Source organism: Balaenoptera musculus, chromosome 15 (genome assembly GCF_009873245.2).
Source record: "Balaenoptera musculus isolate JJ_BM4_2016_0621 chromosome 15, mBalMus1.pri.v3, whole genome shotgun sequence".
Lineage (NCBI taxonomy): Eukaryota > Metazoa > Chordata > Mammalia > Artiodactyla > Balaenopteridae > Balaenoptera > Balaenoptera musculus.
In genome coordinates this window covers 71,572,343-71,590,301 of record NC_045799.1, presented here as the reverse complement: position 1 = coordinate 71,590,301, position 17,959 = coordinate 71,572,343, and the positions used below count along the sequence as shown (strand labels likewise).

The following is a 17,959-nucleotide window of genomic DNA, read 5'->3' as shown; positions in this document are numbered from 1 at the left end:
CCAAGAATAGATCAAAATAAGACATATCCTGAAGTCCAGTTAGCAGAGGTAGGACTTGTACTCTGAACACCACCTGTGTCCTCCCCATAGGAGGGAGGTGGACTCTGCTGTACAACAGTATGCAGTGGAAACCAGTCTCAGTATGAGCCTGAGCTGAGACAGAGTGACTGGCTTCATCCCCAGCTGACTTGGAACCCAGAAATAACTGAATCATGGCCAACTGTAATAAAGCCTGTCTGTAATAAAATCTGGTAAATGGGCAGGGCCAATTCTGTTGTAAAGGCCTAACAAATAGCTCTGTAATTCTTACTGATTTGTTCCATAATGAAACCGAATTTTACCATGACCATATTTCAATATGGTGTAACACACTGGCACTGTTGGTAAGATTCAACTACCTTATGTAAGTCAGTCATAGGATAATACTGATATTGATGACCAAATGTATTGGGAGATTGATTCAAAGTCTTCTGGGAATGTAATGCTGATGGGAAGTGACTGACCTGAGGAAGAACTGGATTTAACTCACCATCAGCTAATTTCTATGCTAAACAGTTTCACACAAATTTATCATAAGGTACAGATGGTGGTAGATGAAGGAGGAAAACAGGTAATCAAATTAGTACAAAAATATGAAAGTGTATGTAATGGCTCCATAGGACAGATTAGTTGTTTCTTTAAGTCTATCCCTACCCTATAAGGATTCCTGCAAATGTTAGGCGTATTTATCCTGATACTATTGCTGTATCTTTTATGTAAATGCTATACTAAAGGTAAATGCTCAAATGACTGTTTTGCTGTAACAGAGCCTAGGCCAAGGGCCAGGGGGGTGGCAGGTGCAGTTAAAGATCAATTCAGCAGGCCTGGGTTTTCAAACACTACACATTCCAAAAAAGGGTTGGCCCTTGACCAGCTCTTAGTAGATAACCTCTAAACACGCTTGGACTATCTTGCCCGATAAGAGTGTCTCTGTTTACCTGAGGTGGAGGCACAAGGAGAATGACTGCTATTGGGTACAGGGTATTTTTGTCAGGTGATGAAAATGTTCTGAAATTGATCATGGTGATGGTTGCACAACTCTGAATATTGATTCAAATTGGATTGTACACCTTAAATGGGTGAATTGTATGGTATGTGAATTATACCTCTCAATATAGCTGTTACTAAACAAAACGAATCATGAAACCCTGCACATGACAGAAAATCCAACAGGAATGGGAGTCATACCCTACATTCTCTTTCTCCTCCCACCTTCATTACATCACCGTGGTTCATGCATGTCCAATCTCTTTGAACACAACCACCCCCGCCCCCTCCACAGCTCAGCATCACAGCCCACGTTCCCCTCTAGGAGTGGAGGGCTGTGGATTTTTACCTGGGTTTGCTTGATCAGCTGATGGAGCTCTGTGAGCAGTTCTGCAATGCGGGAATCAGCAGACACGAGGGCCATGGTGTGGTATACAGGGGCGCCTGGGGTGGAGGGGGAGCAGAAGAGAGCCTTGTTAGTGGCTGTTGTGGGTTAAACCATTCTCCTGAAAGACATGCTGAAGTCCTAACCTCTGGTACCTCTTACTTGGAAACAGGGTCTTTGCAGATGTAATTAAGATATATGTTAAGATGAAGTCACACTGGAGTAGGGTGGGCCTTAATCCAACATGACTGGTGTCCTCATAAGAGAAGAAACAGAGACACACATACAGAGAATGACAGGTGGAGAGAGAGACACACACAGAGGGAAGACAGCCATGTGACAGACGCAGAGAGAGAGTGCAGTTATGCAGCTGCAAGCCAAGGAATAGCAAGGATTGCTGGCAACCACTAGAAGCTGGAAGAGAGGCACGGAACATACTCTCCTTCTGGGCACTCAAGAAGGAACCCACCCTTGATTCTGGAACTAATACAACCCCTTGATTTTGGAATTCTAGCCTTCAGAACTGTGAGAATACATTTCTTTTAAGTCACCCAGTTTATGGTCGTTTGTTATGGCAGCCCTAGGAAACTGATACAGTGGCAAGTTGTCTTGGATTTCCTCCCTAATCCAATGATGCTCATATTCGATATGTTCAACCAAGTCAGGTGTACTTATTAAGTATCTTCAAAAGCAGTATGCCCTAGCCCCAGCTCTGCTCCTAGTATCCTGACAAATGATTCAAGCATTCTGGTTTTCCTTTTTTTTTTATGTGTAAAATGAGGATTCAAATAAGATTTTATATGAAGACACTTTCTAAGTCATAAAGCATTGTTACTTTTTTTACTGTAGAGGGAAGAGAAATTAACTACTAAAAATGTCTGACTTAAGGTAAGATGAACATATTCTGATGAAAATAAAATGCAAGAGTAGGTAATTAGAAAAAGAATAAGAGACAATAAAAGGTAATTTTAAAAGTAAGCTATTGTATAGCCAACACATGGAAACAACCTAAATGTCCACTGACAGATGAATGGATAAACAAGATGTGGTACATACATACAATGGAATACTACTCAGCCATAAAAAAGAACGAAATAATACCATTTGCAGTAACATGAATGCAACTGGAGATTATCCTACTAAGTGAAGCAAGTCAGAAAGAGAAAGACAAATATATGATATCATTTATATGTGGAATTTAAAATATGACACAAATGAACCTATCTATGAAACAGAAACAGACTCATGGACCTAGAGAACAGACTGGTGGTTGCCAAGGGAACCTATCTATGAAACAGAAACAGACTCATGGGCATAGAGAACAGACTGGTGGTTACCAAGGAAACCTATCTATGAAACAGAAACAGACTCATGGACATAGAGAAAAGACTGGTGGTTGCCAAGGGGGAGGGAGTTGGGGGAGGGATGGAGTAGGAGGTTGGGGTTAGCAGATGTAAGCTTTTATATACAGGATGGATAAACAAGGTCCTGCTGTATAGCACAGGGAACTATATTCAATATCCTATGATAAACCATAATGGAAAAGAATATTAAAAAAAAGAATGTATATATATGTGTAACCGAATCACTTTGCTGTACAGCAGTAATTAACACAACATTGTAAATCAACTATACTTCAATAAAAATTTTTTTTAAAAAAGTGAACTACTGTAACTAGGTAAAACTGGACATATGCCTAAAGATAAAAGTAGACTGGAAAAAAAGAACTTTTTTTTAGGATGCTGAAATTTTTACTTTATACCCTACCTTCTTATAAAGATCATTCAATTAGTACATCTCCATATCCACAAAGATCAGATTCACACTGCATGTCTCCCACCCCCCGGTAATGAACTGTGAACTCTATGTATTTAAATATGCATATCTTCTTAAAATCTCTGCTTTTGTTTATTAAAAGAGTAATATACAAACCAGGAATAGAGGGGAATTTCCTCAATCTGATCAAGGGCATCTATGAAAACCCACAGATAACATCATACTTATTGGTGAAAGACTGAAAGCTTTCCCCACTAAGATCAGCAACAAGTCAACATTGTTCTGGAGGTTCAAACTAGGGCAATAAAATGAAATAAAAGAATCAAGATTGGAAAGAAAGAAGTAAAACTATCTTCATCTGCAGATGACATGACCTTGTATACACAAAATCCTGAGAAACCCACTAAACAACTATTAGAACTAATAAAGAAGGTTAAAGGACAGAAGATCAACAGGCAAAAATCAACTGCATTCCTATACAGTTGCAATGAACAACCCAAAAATGAAATTAAGAAAACAATTCAATTTACAATAGCATCGAAAAGAATAAAATACTTAGGAATAAATTTAATAAGAGAAGTATACAATTCTTATACTGAAAACTACAAAATATTGTTTAAAAAAATTAAGAAGAGCTACATAAATAGACATCCCATGTTCATGGATCAGCAGACCTAATATTGTTAAAATAGCACTACTCCCCAAATTGATCTACAGTTTCAATGAAAGCCCTATCAAAATCCCAGGTGGCTTCTTTGCAGAAATTAACAAGCTCATCCTAAAATTAATATGAAAATTCAAGGGATCCAGAATAGCCAAAATAATCTTGAAAAAGTTTTGCCAATTACAAAACGTACTATAAAGCTGTAATCAAGATGTTGTGGTACTGGCATAAGGGTAGACATAAACATGAATGGAACAGAATCAGACCATAAATAAACCCTTATATCCATGGTCAACTGATTTTCCCCAAGGTTGCCAAGACAACTTAATGGGGAAAGAATAGTCTTTTTTGATAAATGGTGCAAGGACAACTGGATGTCCACATGTAAAAGAGTGAATTTGGGGCCCTACCTCAGACCATATATAAAAATGATCTGAATAGACAGTTCTCCAAAGAAGATATACAAACTGCCAACAAGCACATGAAAAGATGCTTGATATCATTAGCCATCAAGGAAATGCAAATCAAAACCACAGGAGATACCATTTCACACCCACTAGGATGGCTATAATGAAAATGAGACATAATAACAAGTGTTGGTGAGGATGTGGAGAAACTATATGGATGGGTAAAGTGTGGTATTATCCATACAATAGACTATATTATTACGCTAAAAAGGAATGAAGTACTGACATGCTACACATGGATGAACCTTGAAAACATTATGCTAAGTGAAAGAAGCCAGACAAAACAAACCTCATATTGTATGATTCCATTTATATGAAATATCCAGAATAGGCAAGTCCATAGAAAGCTGTTGGGGGGGGGGGGCGGGGGGGTTTGAGGGAGGAAGGGGAGTGACTGTTAATGAGAATCGGGCTTTTTGGCCAGGCGGTGAAAATGTTCTAAAATTGATTGTGGTGATGGCTGTGTAACTCTGAATATACTAAAAACTACTCAATTGTATGCTTTAAATACATGTACATCTCATCCCTTCCAGCCCCAGGCAAACACTAATCTACTTTCTGTCTCTATAGATTTGCCTATTCTGCACTTCATTTCTTTTTATTGTTGAATAATATTTCATGTTTGCATATACCACATTTTGTATATCCATTCATCAACTGATAGACATTTGGGTTGTGTTCACTTTTTGGCTGTTATGAACATTGCTGCTATGAATACTTGTGGACATGTTTTCATTTCCTGGGTATACACCTAGGAGTGCAACTGCTGGATCATATGGTAACTCTATGTTTAACCTTTTGAGAACAGCTAGACTGTTTCCAAAGTGGGTGTACCATTTTATATTCCCATCAGCAACGTATGAGGGTTCCGATATCTCTGCACGTGCACCAACATGTGATATTGTTTGTCTTTTTTTTTTTTAAAGTTTAATTTTTATTTATCTATTTTTTTATTTATGGCTGTGTTGGGTCTTCGTTTCTGTGCGAGGGCTTTCTCTAGTTGCGGCGAGCGGGGACCACTCTTCATCGCGGTGCGCGGGCCTCATTATCGAGGCCTCTCCTGTTGCGGAGCACAGGCTCCAGACGCGCAGGCTCAGTAATTGTGGCTCACGGGCCTAGTTGCTCCGCGGCATGTGGGATCTCCCCAGACCAGGGCTCGAACCCGTGTCCCCTGCATTGGCAGGCAGATTCTCAACCACTGCGCCACCAGGGAAGCCCTGCTTGTCTTTTTGATTATAGCCATCCTAGTGGGTGTGAAATGGTAACCAGTGGTTTTGATTTGCATTTCCTTGATGGCTAATGATGTTGAACATCTCTTCATGTGTTTACTGGCCTTTGTGTATCTTCTCTGGAGAACTGCCCTTTGCCATTTTTAGTTGGCTTTTTAAAAAATGATTACTGAATTGTATCCTCTGAAGCACATGTTTTTAATTTTTATGAAGTCCAACTTATTTTCATTTGACTGCTTGTGACATATCTTTTTTTCCTCACACGTGCAGCACTATTTTTACCACCATAAGCTTTATATAATGCATTCTAATATAGAGAAGAACATGTCCCTTAAGAAAAAAAAGTCTGGTTGCATTAATTAGAACCACACAAAATCAGGGATCTAGAGTTTAAGAGATTCAAAGTGGATAAATTTGAGAATGATCAGCATAAAGGTCGTTGCTAAAGTGTTGGGAATTGATGACGCTAGGGATGATCTGCTAAGTGAGCAAAGAGGAAGGGGGAAAGAGCCCCACTGAACCACAACCAAGCTGAAGGTGTGCACCAAAGGAGAGTCCAGTGGGAAGATCCCTGGAAGGAACGGATCAGCAGGGAAAAGGGTTGTTCTCTCCTGCCACATAAAGCAGAATCCTGGTCAGAACCGCCTGCCTTTTACATGCCTACACCTGTGCATATTAAAACTGGGGGAATGGGGCTTCTGTGGTGGCGCAGTGGTTAAGAATCCGCCTGCCGGGCTTCCCTGGTGGCGCAGTGGTTGAGAATCTGCCTGCCAATGCAGGGGACACGGGTTCAAGCCCTGGTCTGGGAAGATCCCACATGCCACAGAGCAACTGGGCCCGTGAGCCATAATTACTGAGCCTGCGCGTCTGGAGCCTGTGCTCCGCAACAAGAGAGGCTGCGATAGTGAGAGGCCCGCGCACCGCGATGAAGAGTGGCCCCCACTTGCCACAACTAGAGAAAGCCCTTGCACAGAAACGAAAACCCAACACAGCCATAAATAAATAAAAATTAAAAAAAAAAGAATCCGCCTGCCAATGCAGGGGACACGGGTTCGAACCCTGGTCCGGGAAGATCCCACATGCCACAGAGCAACTAAGCCCGTGCGCCACAACTACTGAGCCTGTGCTCTAGAGCCCGCGAGCCACAACTACTGAGCCCGTGTGCCACCAACTACTGAAGCCCACGCGCCTAGAGCCCGTGCCCCACAACAAGAGAAGGCACAGCAATAAGCCGGCGCACCACAATGAAGAGTAGCCCCCACTCGCTGCAACTAGAGAAAAGCCCGCGTGCATCAACGAAGACCCAATGCAGCCAAAAATAAATAAAAGTAAATTAAAAAAAAAAATAGAACTGGGGGAAGCCCCCCCCAACCGGACAGCGGGTTTTACTTTATACAAGCATTGATAGCAAGCACTCCCACTCTGCTGCCAGGTAAATCAGTTACCTTCCCTGATAATTCTGACACTTCAAACCTTCTCCCTCCTCAATATCTTTGCTCCTGCCCTCAGACCCACCACCATGCAGGAGGGGTGTGGTAGCAAATAAAGATAACAATTTCCTGCTAGCAGGGCTGTGACCAGAGACAGGGGTGGTGGCTTGAAGGGGAGGCCAAGCAGACGGAGGAGGGTTTACAGGTGGAGGAAATGTAAGCATGTTGGCTGAGGGGTGGGAGCACACTGAGAACAAGTCCAAGGACGAGAGAATGGGGCTGCATCTGAAGAGGCCGGAGGGTGAGGGGTGGGATCCAGCCCTGAGACATATCCAGTGTCATCTGTCATTATCTGCTGACATTTCTTCTGGTCTGTCTTACCTACACACACTCAAATGCAGATGTCCTGTCCCATTCCACACTACCCTCCAAAGAGGCTGAAAGGGTGTGCCATCTACACCCTCTCCCTCTCTGCCAAGGACACAAACATTACACTTTTTTCAACAACCAGATCAAAACTGGTCTTGTCTGACCATCCCTAAATAAGCCTAACTTTTCTCTTGACTTTTCCTGGAACCTACCTAGACCTATAAACTGGCTTTCCAGCCAGTGGATGTAGGTAGATCTTTTCTTCCCCAACCAGCCTGGAAGCTCCTCAGGCAAGAACAGTCATCTCTGCTGTCATCAACAACCCCCTTTCACCAATAACCCCACTGGAAATAGTGTCGGGAAATCGACAGGAACTTCATAGTTTTACTCCTTCACACACCACCTCTCTCCTGCCCTGACCCCCCTCCCCGAAGTTAGGTCCATTTTGAAATTCCCGTAACAACTATTCGTGTTGGCTGGACATCTCCACCAGAGGAGACCCCAAATCACTCTGCCCAGCACAGACACTCCTTATGTGATTCTACTTCTGTATGTTAGAAATGTTCCATAATAAAAAAAATTTTCTTAAATCAATGTACCCAGAAAATATTCTAAAATTAGATGATGATAATGGTTGCACAGCTCTGAATATACTTTAAAAAATGCAATAAATTATACATTTTAAATGGGTGAGTTCTATGGTAGGTGAATTATATCTCAGTAAAACTGTTAAAAAAAAAAATCAGTATGTGCAAAAGCAAGCTCATCCCCTACCTACTCACCCCACCCCCAAACCCCTCCGTGGTAGCATGCTTCTCCTAACCCATTCAGCCACTTCTGCTGGAACCTGAGTTATTTTCAAGTCCCCCTTCTCCCTCAATCCTCATGTTCAACCAATCACCACTCTGGCTGATTTACTGCCCCAGTATTTCAGGACTCCATCCACTCCTTTTTAGTCCTTCACTCGTTGGTTCAGGCTGTATCAGGTCGGTCTCACCGTAACTTATACAGCAGCCTCCTAGCTGGGCTTCCTCCCTGCTTTCTCATCTCCCTCAAATCCACCCTCTGCAGAGCTCCAGGACTATCCATCTAAAAGACAAGTGTGGCCATATCGTTTCCCTACCAAAAACTTTCAACCCCCTCCCACGTCCCCCCCCCCCCAGGAGAAGTCAAGCCCTTAATACAGGACACAAGGTCTCCACAAAGAGGTTTCCATCCTCATGTCTCCCCCCACTCCAACATCTCTCAGCCCTGTCTGCCTCACATTTTACATTCCAGCGATACTGAACTGTTCCGCTTTTGACTGGGCGCCATGGAACTTCCTATGCCTGTGCCCTATGTTTGTGCTGCTCCGTCTATCTGGGATGTTCTTCCTGCAGGCAGATTACCCCTAATCCTCTGCCTGATTTAACTGTTCTCTAAGACCTGCATTACTACCAAGTCACCCCCTCCTCTAATCACAGAAACCCCCAGTCTCCTCAGCTGGGTGAAGTTACCTTTCTCTGTGTCCCCATTATACCCTGTGCATCTCTCTACCACTGTGCCCATCAAATCGTATTACAATTCTCTGTGTGTGTGTATTTGTCCCCTCCCCTAGCGTGTCCAGTCTCTGAGAGCGGGGATCACTTTACTCTCCGTACCTAGCACAGGGCTGGCACGGTACCCACCACCCTCACTTCTACTCCCATTTAATCTTTAACCATTGCAGTCCGGCTCTCCCTCAGTGCCTATGATCTCCTGCCAGCTCCTGGAACTTTCTGCTGCACTGAATACCTGACCACACGCTGCTCCTCAAAGCTCTGTTCTCTGGGTTTCTAGGCCTCCAGTCTCCCCTATTTTTCTGTTGCCCTCCTCCTCCACCTCAGCGGAAGGTCATCCTGGATCCTCTTCTCATTCTCTAAGCGCTCCCTGAGCACTGTCACCAGCTTCAAGCACCCATATTCTGAAACTTCCACATCAGTATCATCAGCCCTGACTTCTCTCCAAGGCTCCCAGCTCAGACCTGCAGCTGCCGCCTGAACGTCCCAACCATGATGCCCCTCAGACACTTCACACTTCCTGCCCTGCACGGCTCTGCCTTCCAGACGTGGGTTAGTGGTGCCCATCAGTGTCCAGCCAGCTTCCCAAGCTGGAAATCCTGGGGTCTTCTCCTTGCTCATCTCCAAACCCCATGCCCTTGATCAATCCCCCTTCAAATTCTATTGATTTTGCCTCAGAAATTTCTCTTAAATCCAGACCCTTCTCTTCCATCACACCTGTCACTGCCTTAGTTTAGGCTCTCATCACATTACTGCGATATCACCTGTCTCTTTGTCTCACTGTGGTTAGACACAAAGTCTGTTCCGCTTAAGGGGAAAAAAAAAAAAAAAAAGAAAACCTTTAACTACTAGATAATATATGCACACAGTAAAAAAAATTCAAACGATTGAAAGAAACACAATGAAATCTCCCACCCCTTGAGGCAGCCCCTGCTGTTTTTTGGGTATTTCTCCAGAGATCCCATGCATATACAAGAAGAAAAAGTATGTTATCTCATAAAACCTTTTGCAATTAGTAGATGCAGAGTCAGACAAAGAAATTGATGTTGAAACTTTCAGCCAACCAAAGTGAAAAAGTTGACCCACTTGGTCTGGAGGGGAAGGAGTAGGTCAAATACCGAGCCAGGCAGGGCCTAATTCTGCAATCAGAAGGCAGAGGTGGGAAAGGAGGGCCCTGTTTTGGACAAGAGACCTGTCGGGATGCCCTCACATAAAAACACTGACTTGTGACTTTTAAAATGCTCTCTTCTCACCTCATTTCTGTTCAGTGTGAAGTACTGGGTTGACCAAAAAGATCTTATGGAAAAACCCTAACGAACTTTGTGGCCAACCCAATAATTCTGAAGTATTAAGATGAGTGCCAGGATTCTGGAGGCTCACTTTGTCCACTGGGTAGTGCCCTGCCTAGGAGAAACTCATTTTATGATTTTATCATACAGTGAACTACTGCTCTCTCTGTAAGCAGTCGGTATTGAGCTCTCTGAAAGGACCATCAAGCTGTTTCCACTACCTTGATGCCCCTCCCCCGGGACTTGACTGACAAATGGCAGCGAGTTCTTCCTACTCCAGTGCCCTCTCTTCTCTGGGGTACTCCTTAACCAGCGAGGCAGTCAGAAACTCCCCTGGCTCTCCAAAGTACTCTGGTCACACCTCTATTTCCATTTTTTCCTAATTTAGGTGATAAAAAAAAAAAGTCAACAACATCAAAGAATATCTTAAAGCAAATCCCAGCAACCTACAATGATTTTCATTTTGTATGATACCTTCTGTATATGTAATATACAGATCCTTGACTTACCATGGAGTTATGTTCCGATCAACCCACTATAAGTTGAAAATATCATAAGTTGAGAATGCACTTAATACACCTAACCTATTGAACGTCATAGCTTAGCTTCGCCTACCTTAGACGTGCCCAGAACACTTACAGTATTAGCCTACAGTTGGGCAAAACTGTCTAACCCAAAGTCTATTTACAATAAAGTGACTATCTCATGTAATTTATTTATTTAAAAAAAATTTTTTTTATTTTTAATTTAATTTAATTTTTTTTTTGGCAACACTGCACGGCATGTGGGATCTTAGTTCTCCAATCAGGGATTGAACCCGCATCCCCTGCATTGGAAGCATGGAGTCTTAACTACTGGACCGCCAGGGAAGTCCCCTCGTGTAATTTATTGAATACTGCACTGAAAGTGAAAAACAGAATGGCTGCCTAGGTACAGAATGGTTGTAAGTGTGTTGGTTGTTTCCCCTCGTGATTGCCTGCAATACGCCATCAGGGTAATGAACTGACAGGCACATTTTAGAAGTGTTCCAAGGAGAATAATGGGGACAGAACAGCTATAAAGTTCTCACCCTGGGAGAGTTCTCTAACCTTTCTGAGTCTCTATAAAAACCAGAGCACCCACTTGAGGACTAATCACACAAGTAAGGTGATAGACAGTGTCTGGCACAGAGCGTGCACTTAGTAGATACGAGCTGCCTCCTCCTTGTCTGTAGATGTGGGTCAGGGGACTGCCAGGAAAAAAGACAGGGACTGTGTTAAGTTGAGCAAAGCAGTCAAAGGCACAAGGAACAGAAAACACTGACGCATCCCAAGTCTGGGGAAGCAATCAGTGCCCCCACCATTTAAGGGCCCTCTCTTGCTTAAGCTTTGCCTACTGGGTGCGCCCTGCCTGGGAAAACCAACTCATTTTATGATTTTCCAATAAACTACTGCTATCTCTGGATCCAGTCAGCTGTGAACTTGAACTTCCCCAGAAAACACATTCTCAGTAGAGGCAAAGGTTTCTGTGGCTCTCCACTCTGAGGACATTAAGCCTGGTGGTGCAAAGCCGGAATGCAGACTCAGGACCACATCTAACTGAAAGTTCAGGCAGCTCCCAGCTGGGAGGAAACTGAATGTTCAGCCCAAGCTGCCCATTATCTGAGTCCAAGGGTTCCAGTTGATCTCAGCATTAGTCTCAAACCAAGAAGAGGTTACGCTATTCCTATAAATTTCAGAATTCTTATGAATTCTGAAGCAAGGCCCAGTACCCTAAACCTTCTGGGTGCTAGAACCCTCTTTTTTCCACTTAGATGGCCACACTTTCTATTTCTACCCACAAGGGGAACCACTGTTCTGATATTTTCCACTACAGACTAGTTATGCCTATTCCAGAATTTCATAGAAATATAATCATGCCATCCATATTCTTTAGTGTCTGGATTCTTTCACTTAATGTGTTTTGAGATTCATCTGTGTTGCTGTGTGTATCAGGAGTTTGTTTCTTTCTATTGCTGAGTTGCATCTATTGTATGAATAAACTGGTTTGTTTAACCTGTTCTCTCTGAACAGCATCTATTTCCACTTTTGGCCATTATGAATAAAACTGCTATGAGCAGTCATATGTGATTCTTTTTAAAGACACATATTCATTTTTCTTAAGTAAATATTTAGGTCTGGTAATAGCACTCTGAATTTCCCTTTGGGAAACCACCCCTCACTTTGGCTCCAAGGCTGGGTATACCACCTGGGCCCATGAAAATATTATATTCTCCCTGACCACCATGACTGCTTCAGGAAGAGATATGTGACCCAAATCTAGCCAAAATCAATTTCAGATCTTTTGCTAGAGCTATCTGCAAAAAGATAACCTCTTTCTGTTGGTTAAGAGTAGCATGGAATATGACCCAGCAATCCCACTACTGGGCATATACCCTGAGAAAAACCATAATTCAAAAAGAGTCATGTACCACAATGTTCATTGCAGCTCTATTTACAATAGCCAGGACATGGAAGCAACCTAAGTGTCCATCGACAGATGAATGGATAAAGAAGATGTGGCACATATATACAATGGAATATTACCCAGCCATAAAAAGAAACGAAATTGAGTTATTTGTAGTGAGGTGGATGGACCTAGAGCCTGTCATACAGAGTGAAGTCAGAAGAGAAAAACAAACACCGTATGCTAACACATATATATGGAATCTAAAAAAAAAATGGTTCTGAAGAACCTAGGGGCAGGACAGGAATAAAGACGCAGACGCAGAGAATGGACCTGAGGACATGGGGAGGGGGAAGGGGAAGCTGGGATGAAGTGAGAGAGTGGCATGGACAGATATACACTACCAAATGTAAAACAGATAGCTAGCTAGTGGGAAGCAGCTGCACAGCACAAGTAGATCAGCTCGGTGCTTTGTGACCGCCTAGAGGGGTGGGATAGGGAGGGTGGGGGGGGAGACGCAAGAGGAAGGAGATATGGGGATATATGTACACATATAGCTGATTCACTTTGTTATACAGCAGAAACTAACACACCATTGTAAAGCAATTATACTCCAATAAAGATGTTTAAAAAAAAAAAAGCAATTATACTCCAATAAAGATGTTTAAAAAAAGAGTAGCATGGAAGCCTGGAACTGATGGAGGCTTTTACCTGCCTGAGGGAGAAATCAACATGGACGAAAGCAGAGCTGAGAAGACACAGAAAATACTGGTGACATAATTTAGGCTTCTGGATACAGCCATGCCTGAAGCTGATGCACCCAGGACTCCAGATACAGTCAATAGATACTCCTTTTCTGCTTAGACTAGTTTGGGTTACCTTTTTGTTACCTGCAACTGGGAAGTTTGACTAAAAAGAGGTAATTCTTGGGGACAAAGGCTTCAGGTGGAAAGCACATATCAGCTGCTAAACACCCAGCTTAAAACTATTCTCTGACCCTCTACTAGCAGCCAAGGCCTCATACAAACAAATGCAAACATCCTATACTTAAACCACTCTAAAAAGAATCCCACAGGACTCAAGACAATAAAAGCTTTGTTATGAGTCAAAGGGAAGCAAAGCATCTAAGGCCCTACACTCAGATCCCATACCCTCAATTTAGCCACCATCAGTAAGAAGCTACATTAATCAATTAGTTTTTTTTTAAAAATTAAGACGATGATTTCCACTTACCCCCCCAGTACCTACCATGCTTCTGTACTGAAGCTTACACAGGTGATTCTCCTTTAAACCTACATCAATGCTACAAGCCCACCTTCTTTACAGCTGGGGAAACTGAAGTTCAGACAGGTTAAGTTATGCTGGTAACTCAGGAAATACAGGTAGTTGAGCTGGGATTGCAAGACTGCAAACTATAAAATCTATGCTCTTCCTCCCAATTCTAAGTTTTGTCACAACTTCAGCATATTCAATAGCAAAAGAGATCATGGAAGTAGAAGCAATTTGTCTACTGTAAACTGCCAATCAACTGTTATATTATGATTACACTGAAAGTATCACCAGAAAGACAGTGATTCATTGTGCCATCTGAAAAAAAAAGAGGTAGGAAAATAAAGGTAACAATGACAGCTATTCCTGATTACCTACCATGTGCTAAGCACTCTTGCGTGGATTATCCTATTTAACAATCCTGCAAAGTACTGCTCATAGCACTGAGGAAACTTGAGTCTTGGAGAAATAAATGACTTTACCAAGAAAACGCAAAAAATAAGTGGCAGAGGTGGGATTCAAATTCATATTTGTCTGACTCTGCAACCTAAGCCTTAAGGGCTCAAACAACTTAGTATCAACATCCAACTCCCACTGGTTCAGTGTTCACAATTCTACCTTCCTCTCCACAGATACAGTGATCACAAATCCTGAAGTGACATAAATTGGGTATTTTTTCCAAGGCAGATGACTCATCAAAATTCCAAGTGAGATTCATTTTTAAAACCTTTGTAAGAATCTTTGTATATAAATTTAGAAATCAGAAAAAAAGGACTTTGACTTAACATCCCTGCTTCTAGCTCCAGAAAATTGGTCTCTAAAACTATGGACTCTAATTGGACCTACCCACTGAGAGAAGGGTGCCTTGTGGTGGGCCAGGTATTTATAAAATGGACACTCTGGTTTACCAAACACCTCCATGGCATTGCTTCAGATCCTGGAGGGCACCTCTCAACTGACCTACAATACCCACGCCGAAAAATCCCAGGGCCCCAGCCTCAAACAAGCACAGACTTTTATGCTTCTGTTATGCCTGCCTGAAATGCCTTTGATCCTTCCCCCTCTTCCCCTCTGGATCTCTCAAATTTACTCGTTTTTCAGGGTCCAAATCAAATGGCAGCAAAATTAACACTTTTACAGCAGTATTTGCCAACCTTTTTCACACCATGGCACTAGAACACAATATTTGTATGGCATACTAGGATAGAAGGGCAAAGCTGCTTATAGCCAGAAACAACTGGCAGGGAGATCTGGCTGTCCCAGGCCCCTCTCATCTGCCCTGATGCCAAGGGCAACCAAAACTTCCAGAAACTTCCAAAACACGGTACACCAACTTCCGTTCTGGCACCTGTCACACATACACCCGGAGACAAATTGTTTCACTTGTCTCTCCTGCCACACCTCTTAGAAGAGAGGGATGCAATTTTATTTATCTTTATATTCCCAGCAACTAGCACAGGGCCTGGCACCTACCAAGTCCTCAAGATAGACTGCAGAACTGAACTGAATCCTGGAAGCCTCTTAGAAACACTGCAACAATTCTGAAGCTGGGCTGTTCAATATCTTCTCCTCCCTGACCCCAGAAAACAAATTAGTTGTAACCAATACCCTCTTAAGAGGGATTGTCTACCTACCACCTATGGAGAAAAGGTACTTTCCCTTTGTAAATTCATTCATTAACATTTATCAAGCACCTACTCTGTGCCAGGCATGAGGGGTATACAGCAGTGAATGAGACAAACGGTCCCTGCCTTGACCTTAGGAAACTTACAGTCCAGAAAGGAACACAGATATTAAACAGTTTGGTATACTTACTTGTAGGTGAAATAAACACTCTAAAAGGGATGGATCAGAATACATAAATGGCTAAATCTGAATAAATAATGACAGAGAACGCCAAAAATGAAAACAGAAATTCTCAGGCAGAAAGGACTGACCAAATACCAAACATACCTACAATTGGACACCCAGGACTGAAACTTCAAAGCCTCAAGGATAAATATGTGCTGACTGATGCAGGAGGAGAGAGAGGAAGCAAAAGACACCTACAATAACTCAAGGTGCTTGGCCTAAGCAACTGGAAGAAAGAGAAAACTGAGCAAGGCGAAAGGTAAAACTCAAAATTTCAGGAAGAGCAATGACTTGAAGACAGAAATTTGAGAGTTAAGCACAGTACACGGTATTTATATTTAAAGCCCAGGAAATGAACACTGAGCAGAGATCTAGGATGACGCTTTGGGGCAGTACAACCATTAAAAGTAAGGAAGAAGAGCAAGAATCAGCAGAGAAGTCAGAGAGAGCTGAAGCTAAAGACGAGAATGTTCCACCAGGCAAACAAAAAACGCGTTTCCATTAAAGGCAGTGACTAACTGCATCAAATACTGCTAGGGGTCTCAGAACTAACTTAACACTGAATTTGGCGACCTAGAGATGACTGGTGGCTTTGACAAGGCGCTATTGCAGTGGAGGGGTGGGGGCCAAGGCCTGAATGGAGTGGGTTTGGAGGAGGAAAGGTGCTGGTGAATACAGGTTGAAATTTTGGCTGCAAACAGGGGCAAAGAGATGAGCCACCGGGAGGAATGTGAAGGAAGAATGAGGTTGTTTGGTTAAGATGGGCACATCTTGAGCAAATAATAGAAGCTGTCTAGGTTCGGGGCCCATCCTCTGCCCTCGTCTTCTCGCACCTGTGTTGGGTACCCCACCTCACCCGGCCACCACGCCAAGCACCACGTGCGGCGGCTTCCCACCCTCGCAAGGCGGGCGGGCGCAAGCGCAGACCTTACAGAAGGTCTGCGCCAGCCCTCCCTCCCTCCCTGCGCCCCGCCTCGCCCCGCCCAGGGCGCATGCGCACCGCCCCTCAAGAACCGCCTCAGCAAGGCCCGGGAATGGGGACCCTCAGCCCTCCGCTCCCGCCATTCTCCGGGCTGGGTGGGCGAAGCGGTGGGGGTGTCCCAGACCGCGACCCATACCCACCTACCGAGCCACGGGTGGAACAAGCACGTCGCGCTAGAAACTGCGACGGCGGGAGCAGGCGCGCTGTCCCTCGAATGCTTTTCAAAGTCTGCGGATAACAACGCGCTTGCGTTCGAAGATTCGCGGCAGGGCGAAAACCACACACGCTTTTTGCCTTTTATGAGCTTGGGCGCAGCGCGGAGGACCCCTCTACGCATGCGCCGCCTTCCTCTGTGACATGCCGCGCTGCCCCTTGGGAAATGTAGTTTTCACTTTACACACTGTTCCCGACTCAACTGAACCTTATTTTACCAAACCAGGGTCCTTGTGTGTTTTCAGTATCCTCTCCCATTCCCCAAAGCCTCTATAAAACAATAATACTTTTTTTAAACGAGCAGATTGTTGATTGAAGTGGGAGCAGTGGGCATATGAGAATTCTCTGTACTTTCTGCCTCAATTTTGCTGGAAACCTAAAACTGCTCCAAAAAATAAAGTTTATTTTTAAATTCTTTAAAAACAAATAGAAACAAGCAGATCTGTAGACCCAGAAATCATGCTTTTAGGGAATCTTCCCAGGAATGTACTACAGTTGGGTGAGCAAGTATTTAACTACAATGGTCTACATCCTAGCATCTTGTAATTTCTTGCATAACCCCTACCAAAGTTTATAATTATATATTTTTTCGATTATTTGATACACTTGCCAGCTCAATAAAGTCAGGATCATCTGTTTTAGTCACCTATGTATTCCAGCTACCTAGCATAGTGCCTGGTATATAATAGGCCTTCAATATTTTTTTATTCATTAGAAGAATCTCAGACATCAACACAAACTGTTTCAGCCCAAAACTTAATGCATCATTTTCTTCCTGCAAGCTTGCTTTTCTTTCTGTGGTCTCTCAATAAATGGCATGACCATCTACCCAGTCTCAGCTTTATGTCCTGCATTTTATGAGGCTTATGCTAGCAAGTATTTAACATTTTCGTGTTTGTAGGAGTCTCAGAAGCTATTTCTCCTGAATGTCAAATACCAACTTCAGAGTCTCCTCAGGGGAGATTTGGCGCTCACAACTCTTTGTTTGTTTGACTTTAATTTCTTATGTTTCCTACAATAAACATGTATCACTTGATTAATTTTTTT

General features: G+C 43.1%; 1 protein-coding gene across 2 annotated transcripts in view; it reads right to left on the bottom strand.

The window, feature by feature from the left end:
* The window catches only part of SGF29 (SAGA complex associated factor 29), a 28,402-nt gene extending 11,373 nt beyond the window's left edge, over positions 1–17,029 (bottom strand). Inside the window, exons 1-2 of one of the 2 annotated variants that reach the window (XM_036825318.1) lie at positions 16,840–17,029; positions 1,376–1,470 (exon numbers count right to left, since the gene is read on the bottom strand). In XM_036825318.1, coding sequence (XP_036681213.1) covers positions 1,376–1,450 — 75 coding nt within the window. In that variant the 5' untranslated portion in view covers positions 1,451–1,470; positions 16,840–17,029. The remainder of the gene's footprint in view (positions 1–1,375; positions 1,471–16,839) is intronic. The other variant, XM_036825317.1, reaches the window with a different exon arrangement.
* Between the last annotated feature and the right edge of the window lie 930 nt (positions 17,030–17,959).